The sequence below is a fragment of the Gymnogyps californianus genome, chromosome 3, assembly GCF_018139145.2.
Source record: "Gymnogyps californianus isolate 813 chromosome 3, ASM1813914v2, whole genome shotgun sequence".
Taxonomy (NCBI): Eukaryota; Metazoa; Chordata; class Aves; order Accipitriformes; family Cathartidae; genus Gymnogyps; species Gymnogyps californianus.
Genome location: NC_059473.1, coordinates 49,176,955 through 49,186,468, shown reverse-complemented (window position 1 = coordinate 49,186,468; position 9,514 = coordinate 49,176,955). Strand labels below are relative to the sequence as shown.

The 9,514-nt window shown below is 37.7% G+C and overlaps 1 protein-coding gene across 1 annotated transcript; it reads left to right on the top strand.

The window, feature by feature from the left end:
* The first annotated feature begins 6,690 nt into the window (after positions 1–6,690).
* Positions 6,691–8,675, top strand: CCR6 (C-C motif chemokine receptor 6). The gene is made up of 2 exons (XM_050895126.1): positions 6,691–6,699; positions 7,590–8,675. The coding sequence occupies exons 1-2, from the start codon at positions 6,691–6,693 to the stop codon at positions 8,673–8,675; spliced, it is 1,095 nt and encodes a 364-aa protein (XP_050751083.1).
* The last annotated feature ends 839 nt before the right edge of the window (positions 8,676–9,514 follow it).

Sequence of the window (9,514 nt, the reverse complement as noted above, 5' to 3'; positions counted from 1 at the left end):
CTAGATTTTTGAATCAGATTAGACTGATCTAAATTTAACTGAAAGAACATTAAAGCAGGATGGAACAGCATGGGGGGGGGGTGCTGCCCTTCTTTTAGAATTAAAAAACCCCAACATCCTGAGTCATTCAAGAAGAAACACATGGATTCTGGAATAACTCAGATGGTGGTTTTGTTTTCCTTATCTTTCAATATTTTCTTTCCTTAATTAGTGGTGGCAGAAAACTAACATGTGGTGAGATTTGAGAAACCACAATAACCATATTAGCTAAACGAGAGTAGATTTCCTTTCAGAGCTCTAACATATGAACAAAAAGTAACTACATGTGGGGGCTTCATTTGCATAACATGCAGATTTTCAAATAGCTGTGTTAAAGAGAAAAAACGCTTTCCATTTGCCACAGCGTGAAGGTGAAGCACAAAGCGTCTGCAAGAAAGGCTGTCTGGGCTTTGTAACTAGGTCAAAAGAAAACGTGCTGAGAAGGTAAGTTGGACTAACTAATACAAAGTATTTACTTTGGCATTCACCTACATGGTGAATTCACCTTCTGAAAGACTGTTACTCATGCTGAATATTGAATATATTGCAGACTAAAAGCATGAGATACATTTAAATCAGAAAACACCTGAATACGGAACAAGATGAGCCATAGTTTTTGTAATGGATAAGCTAAAATTCTGATTTATCTTTTAATTAACCATTAAAATTCTGATTTATCTTTTAATGACTCTCATTCCATGAAATAGTGTTGATAATATTCAGCTGCTTCACAGGCTAATCTATCAGTATTCCAAAAGTATGTCGTTGTCTGAGAGAGATGCTGGAAGCTGTTACTAGCAGCAGAAGTGCTTATTTGAATATGGACTACAATCATCATGGACTTGGTTGGTGATTTGAAGTACATCCATTTTTGTAATACAGAGGGAATTTCTACTTCTATTACTCATTATTTGCTGTTTACATGACTGCCATGGGCTAGGTTTGTCTTTGTGTAATGAAGTTTGCTTTGCAAGACGCAGATCCATCTCTTCAGTCCCAGAGTTATGAGAAAGAAGCACTTAAAAGGCCCACAGTGAAATGGTCCACAATGAAATACTGGCAAATTTCTTTACTGACCTAGAATGTGCTCCGACTCTGAACTTGCTGGTTTTAACAGGATTTGAACCCATGTTTCAAAATGTCAGACACTGTGAGCAGGAATCAGTGGTTTGCTTCAGACAGGATTTAGACAGAAAGTGAGTTCTCTATAAACAGGATCTAGGCTGTCATATATAGCTATGTTATTACGAAAAGTATATGCACCTCAGCTTATCAAGAGTAAATGTTCTATTCCTTGCAGCACTTGAGGGACAGGAGATTTAAAAATGAAGCTTGCATTTTCTTTCCTAGAAAGTCCAGAAAATACCTTATGAGCCTCATGTGAAGCCCAAATCAAGTTAACTAGATGATTTCCATTACTACATTTTGACATGCAAATAACAGCAAGTTAGCATAACAGTACAAAAATGTGGTTAAAAAAAGTAAAAGCCCCTCTTAGCAAAGGTTAAAAGGGTGGCCTGAAAACTTGTGAAGTTTTAATGATGGAAATTGTTATGAATTATGAAATAAATAATACAGTGAAAAGTACTTCACTGTTGTGATTAAGGATGTCTCGAAAGATTCACAAGGTCTGGGCACCTTGCCAATCATCTTAATGTAGAAAACCAAAATACAGTGCAGTTGTTTAGCACCTTCCACCACATTGTTGCTCATGCACCCTCCCCACTCACACCCCTGCCTCTGTGCTGCCCTCTCACATTGACCAACAGCTCAGCTCTCCTTGCTCATCTTCATAGGCCAATTAAAACATAGGTGTCCTTCAGCAACTGCTGCAAGTCACTAAACCTGGACTGCTTCAGACAGTTAAGATATACATTGCTGAGCATGGTGGCTGCTAAGAATACAAGAACTGTTCCACAGACCAATTGTCCATTCAGTGCCGTGTCCTGCTGCTGAAGATGGCCAGATGCAGACACCTGGGGAGAAGAACATCTGCCTCATAACTTCTTCTTTGACATCCTTGCAGCTTTCAGGAATCTGTCTTTTGACCATTGCTGCACCCTGGTCCTCTAACTGCAGCTGCTAGTTTGATCTATCAATAGAAATTTAAAATGGAGATAATCTTAGTCATCTGCTATAATTGTTTCTCTTGGCCTTCTATCTTCACCTTTTCTTCTCTGCACGGAAACTCACACATCTTCTTTCCTCCATGTAGCTGGACTTTACCAAACCATATTTCAAATGCTCAACTACTTTATGGATTCTATCATAACCTTCCACAGATCTGTGATGACAGGGAACGGTTTAGTCCAAACAGCAATAAGGAGGCCAAATTAATCTTATAGTGAGCCTGTTGAAGTTATTTGAGTCACAATCCAGATAGATTTCACACTTTTTTTGCTTTGTATGCATCAAACAGTGAAGATTGCTTTTCAGCAGTAACAATCAAAACATGCTTGCACTGTGTCCACATATGCACACACATATAGGAAAAAACACGACTCACATTTCAGGTTTTTAAGTATCTTCATGTTGTTCTACGCAAATATGTTGTGATTTTGTCATAGCTGAAGTCAAAGTCTTGGATCCTATGAAAATCAGCCATCGAGAAAATGAAATGTGCCTGCTTAAATGATTATGAACCATTACGACATGATACTTTAAATCTACCAAGTCACATTTTAACACTATGCAGCATTTTTGTTTCATTCACTGGATATGGTTAGCGGAAAGCAGCACCATACTTGAGCTGCTAGGGAGCCACTGCTATTGTGATAAGCTCAGTTTTGAAAAGAAGATGAGCGTGACATCTATCATTCTACATTTCTTTAGGTCCAGCGTTCCATTAATTTAATCATATCTTACAAGGCTGCCTGTATTAATGCCATCTGGTGTCTCTAATGAGATCACAAGCTGCAACTGATGTTCACACACACAATTTCTAAAATAAATAAGAAGTCTGAAGGTTTTTTTTACCAGTATTTGTTTTTCCTGCTAATGCAAACATCTAAGTTGTCATCACAAACTAAGGTCTGAAAAAGAAACGTTCATAGCTTTTAAAATTCAGGAATCATAAAATGAAATATTTTCATGTCTAGTTCCAACTAACTTTAACAAGAGACCTGAACAGCATGCATACAAACAGCAAATGTTTGTGCCAAACAGGCAAATACAATTACATTTTCCTTCTTTACCTGGGCATTTGCATATTTTGTGTTAGCAGTTCAGGCATATCAGTTGGATAGTGTGCACCTTGACATATACCAGATTATTATTTTTTCTTCAGAAAATAGCTATTACTCAATTTGGTAATTAACACTTGTCTCAGTTTTGCAGTTCTACTGTAAGTGATCTTGTTGATTTAAATGAGTAAGGATTAAATTTCTCATCTGCATGACATTAAATGCACCCTTTGCAAAAATAGGCCACCATTCAGGATGTGTTCTGAGCACGGTGACAATTAACACCCTACTTTTTATGATTCTAATGCTAGCTTGATTATTTAAAAAATAATATCATTACATAGGTAGCCTAATCAGTAAATGACTTGCCTCCAGCTTGCATGTTTCCAGCACAGATAAGGTTAAATATTTTCCTTTACGTAAAAAAGCAGGTTATTGTTATTGCTTGTCAGGAGGAAGTGGTGATTATTTCAATTTAACTCTGTACCTTTAACAAATGCTGTTATTTTTTGTTTTTTGAATTAAAGTGTACTCCTGTTGACGCTGATGGTAAATGTGTGCTGAGGCAGCCACAAAAGAATGTAACAGAATCACACATCCTCTTTCACCTGATCTTCAGACAATTTTCAAATCTGGTAAGTACTGAAATAAAATAGGTAATCTATAACATATGTATGTGTGATGAATGTATTAAACCGAACACGTAAGTAGGAGTGTACTTACAATGGTGGGCAAGGCTTAAAAAATACTTATTGATTCCCTCTAAGTACTGAGAATTTTTTTCCTTCTAGAAATCTGTCTTTTTCCTGAGATCTTTCTTTATCCATTGTCTTTTGCTTGTATAATTCAAATAATGTATTCGTATTTAAGATTGTAGTTTAGTCTTACTTTTGAGTACTCACATATTGCTTTCATAGTGAAAAGAAATATGATAATGTGGATAAAGTGGAAAAATAGTAAGCTAAAATATGCAAGGCTTATATACTTAATATTCAGAACATAAGTATGTTTGTGTGCACATGCATAGACATGTGCCTATATGTAGTATATAAGCAATGTTGGAACACACACCCACCCCCCTATATATATGGAAATTTATTTATTATAACTAATACATTAATGCTAAATAAAGCCATAAATATGCAGATTATAAATTATAAAGGTGCCTATTGAAAGACTGTTAGAAAGATTTAAATTGAAAAGAAAATTGTGTTTATAGGAGTTCTGATTCAACTTCCTTTGCAGCCAGTGCATCTGCATAATAACTTCAGTGAATGCTGTTTCAAATTCAGAAAAGGAAATCAGCTCAAGAGATTTAAATCAGGTCCTAAATCTGATCTCTGCAATTCTGGTTTCAGTTTGAGTCCTTCTCTACGATTCTCGTTCCAACCATCCTCAAGAAGCTTTTGCTGGACAGTGGAAGTCCTTTTCTGAATAAATGTGTGAGTGGTGGTGCCTTTGTGAATTCCTGTAGCATTGGGGAGAGTACGCAGCTGTCCCGTGATGAGTAGTTGTTGTTCCCTACAGGCTTTCTGCTGAGCTCTTCTAAGGACTAGAGAGCCCTTCTTCAGTGCTAATCTGAAGAGATCTTCTTTCTTAGCCCTCCTTGCAGGCTGTAGGAAACATCCGTGTTCCCTTTCTTCTAAATGCCTTCACCCTGTCTTCTTCCTTCTACACGTTATATTAATATTTGAGAGTGGCTTTGGCTAAGTGGAATGAAGAGTGACTGTTTTATAGAGAATATATGCTGTCAGGCTCTTCGTATATTTTAACCATGTATGTCCTAGAAAGCCAGCAGAGGAAGCTGGAGAGGTGGTTAAAGATTTATTTAAAGGGCAGGAAAGCCAGAGAAGCTGTGATGCTTAAGCAACATCATATAGTATGGGTCTTTTTACCCATCTGCAGCCCTCTGTCATGAGCCAGCCTCCCCACATAAGTCATAGAGAGTTTCATCTTCATTATGCTTTTGGAGAGTGTCCAGTCCTTTGCCTCCCCGAACTTTCCAGTTATATCTGGACTGCATCTGCCCCACTTTCACAGATCATCTGTTTGTCTCTCTCTTTCAAAATTCAGGTAATTCCCAAACAGGAAGGATTTGTTTATCTAGACTTAAAGTTGACCCATGCACACTTCCTAATTAGCAGCACAACTAACAAAAAACAGAGAAACTCTAGATGGAACTGCCATTCACGGGCTTAGCAAATATGGGACCTCATGTCGTCCAGTCCCTGCAATTACTGCATTGCTGCTGTGTGCCGTTCTCACAGAGCAGCTAATGGAAAGAAGAGGAGGACTGAACTCATGCAGGGGAATGCTGAGGAACTAAATCTCCTGCCTGTGGGTTCCTGGGTGAGGTTAAACAAGTCATTTAAGCCCAGCTTTGCGCATGTGGCCACCAATGGCATGTTCCCCATTTTATCTATCTGTGACTTCAGACTCTGTGGTCTGATTTGCAGAAGTCTGAGCCTGGCTGCAACCAGAGTCAATGGATTTAATCCTTTACATAGCTGAAGTCCTTCATAATGCTAAGCACTCTTAAGAGTGTTGTTAGAGGGGGACAGGTGTCTCAAACTGAACATCTCAAGTGGATACTTACTGTAATGACTCGGTGGTCAGGTTCCTTCCCTGTAAAATGAAGCTAATAATACCTCCTCACCACAGGGTGCTGTGCAAATTAATTAATTACCATTTGTAAAACACTTAGGTATCACAGTGATAAAGAAAATAAGTTATTTTCATAGAGTGCAGTCTATAACACAAAGATCTGCGCACTGAACAAAGACAAAACAACACTAGCGTTCAGTCTGTTCATGTGTTGTGTACTCTCCTTTATACTATAAGAAGCAATTATCCTGGCACTCTTAATTTACCTCACTAGTGTAATAAAAAAGGGCAAGTAATGTGATGTTAAAAGTGCTGAGACACACTGATAAAATGCCAGAGTAAAAAAAAAAAAAAATTAAAGTGCTGTATTACTGTTATGGAGTATACTAAGGTAGTGCTGGTTTTTTGTTTCATATTTCCCTCAGTACACTGATTGCCATTGTAATACAGAATTTCTGAAACTAAAATTTAATTTACTCTGATTTCTCGTGGTGCAAAGTCAATGTGAAGTAAGAATCTCATATTCTCATACATTGTTTATTATATAAATAATAAATAAACATTCCATATGTAAGACTGTGCTCTTAATGATACTGATACAAACCATCCACTTTCCACAACTGCACATTGTGCTGCAGAGATATGTGATTTGTTGAGATGCTCCCGTGTATTGTCGATATAGTTGAAGTGATGAGATTCTTCTTTGAATAAATGTTTTATTTCCAATTGTGTTTTTCTACTTGTTCACATTTCTTGTGCTGGTTTCCCAATCCAATCCACTTTATTTTCTTTTCAGAAATCCTTGGGGAAGTATTTTGAAGTTCTTCTCAACATATTTTTCTTTCTGAGAAGTATACTGCCAAAAATGAATTTTGTAAGTACGTAATTGATAAACTCTATTAGTACATCAATAAAGCAATGAATCTGGAAATCCCAGCTCTTTGAGGCTGCTGGTCCAATGCCTTAATCTCAGGAGTGATTACCTGAAGAGACGTTTCTGACAGCAGAGTTCACTGTCAAAGCACACTGTTTATTGGGTTTGCACTCTCCTAATGTAACTACAGGTTTGGTGTTTGTGGTGCAGGTAACTGTGTCTCAGGCTAGCCATCCTGGATTGCCTGTCTAGCTGAGTGGAGAGAAGTAATCATTTTTGGGCTTGATTTAGCCAAAATCAAGCTACGCTAGTATGAAATGTATAACATGGTAGAAAGGCCTGTTCCCCTCCCTTGATGGTAAAAGAAGTCTACACTCCTACTTCGAATTCAGACTTTTACACTGTAGAGTCTTCTGTGATGGCAGACTAATACTTTCTGCATAATGTATTTAAAGATGGAGACCTTTGGGCCATCCAAAAAGATTATCTCCATGTTCATATCTTAATTAAGATTTTATGAAATTCGCTAGTTAGTTCTTACAAGTCTCCTCTGCAGTGTTAAATGCATTTGTAATTGGGGCGTGTGGTCGGTGGAAACAGTGTAAAACATATAGTGTTGGAGGAAACAGTGATGTGGACTATCTTGAGATGAGTTTGATATAGGCTTGAAGCTGAGACATGGGAAGGACTGGGCAGACGTTATTACGGTTATGATAAGGGAAATGTCACTACCATTTCAAATCAGCAAGACATATAATACTTGAATACTAATTTTCGAAAGATTTTCAAAGGACCGTGTATTTGTATGACTTTGTTATCTATCATCTTTCTACTATATAGGAATTAGAGATTAACACCTATGTGTTAACTGGTGATCTTCTTTTTTACAGACAGAGCTTCATACCACAGATTATCCATATTATTCAGACTATGCTTCTCTAATCACACAACCTTGTTCTAAGTTGGAAGTCAGGAACTTCACAAAAGCATTTCTGCCAGTTGCGTATTCGTTGATTTGTATCATTGGCCTAGTTGGTAACATCTTTGTAGTGATGACCTTTGCTTTATATGAAAGAACCAAGTCCATGACGGATGTATACCTCTTCAACATGGCCATAGCAGACATACTGTTCGTTCTCACTCTCCCACTGTGGGCAGTGAATTATGCTGCCGACAAATGGATTTTCGGTGATTTCATTTGCAAAATGACCAGAGGTATCTATGCAATCAACTTCAGCTGTGGCATGCTGCTTTTGGCCTTTATCAGCGTGGACCGGTACCTTGCTATCGTACAGGCAACAAAGTCATTTAAACTTAGGGCAAGAACGCTCGCATATAGTAAACTCATTTGTTTGGTCGTGTGGGTATCATCAATCTTAATCTCTAGTTCCTCTTTTCTATACAGTGAAAGTTACAGCTTCTCCACCAATGAAACCAAAGAGATTTGTGATCACAGATTTGACAGAATGTCTGAAAGCACGATGCTGAAATCACTGCTGCTGTGTCTACAAGTTGGATTTGGATTTTTTATACCTTTCTTATTCATGATTTTTTGCTATACATTCATTGTCAAATCCTTACAACAAGCTCAGAATTCCAAAAGAAACAAAGCAATCCGTGTGATCGTATTAATTGTAGCTGTTTTCCTAGTTTGCCAGGTACCTTATAACATTGTTCTTCTTGTGACAGCTGTAAATATGGGCAAGATAGACAAATCTTGTGACAATGACAAGATAATGGCCTATGCGAAATACACCACTGAAGCCATAGCATTTTTACACTGTTGCGTGAACCCGGTGCTCTATGCATTTATTGGAGTGAAGTTCAGAAGTTATTTTGTGAAGATAATGAAGGACCTATGGTGCATGAGATACAAGAAATACAATAAACGTGGTTCAAGGACAAACTCTGATATTTATCATTCAAGACAGACTAGTGAAATTCTGCCTGACAATGGATCTTCTTTTACTATATAATACAATTTGAACATTGTTACTGAAAGACTCTTCTCACCGAGCAACTCAAACCAGTGTCACTGTGCCTGTGATAGCAAGTCATTTGGACTTCTCTGCACCTCTAAGGGAGCTCCCACATTCTACAACTCCTTTCAGGAAAAGAATTAAGATAAAAGAATAACACTGTCCTGTGGAAATCTGAAATCGTATTCACCTCTTAACATTCATGCTCTTCTAAAGTGCACTCTCTTGGAATTATCAGGGAAGTGAAGTTTACAGAGGAACCCTCCTTGTCTTCTAAGGAAAAATTGCATCTCATCTGTCCTATAACACTGAAATATCCCAAAAGTACTAAGTAAATGAATCAGGTTATGTCCAGGCTCATTCTACTTACATTTATATTGTTTCTGTTAATTACTTCTACCTGGAAATCCTATTTAAGTGTAGGTCTCCACTGTGCTTTTGTTGCAGACAGGTCACACTGTGACAATACTAACCTAAAGAGATGGCATTTTGAGCAAAACACAGCAAGGAAAGCAAACAGAGAAATGAAGAAACAGGCTCAAGGCTGCTGACATAGCGGGGCTTAGGTGTTACGTCTTCTAAATCTTTGTCCAGTTCTACACTCCACTTGCTCATCGGGAGTTGCTTACACCAAGGCTGAGGCTAGTCAAAGCCAACGGTGACATGTCTACTAAAGACAATATTAGAAAAAAAGAAAATTATTAATTAAAGAGAACACTGAAATATCCACAGAAAGGATCTGACATCTGACATCTGACATCTCCTCAGATTATTTCTGAACAGAGAATGGAGCTTTGCTTGAGAGATTCTTCTCTTTGTTTGGCACAGGATTCAGG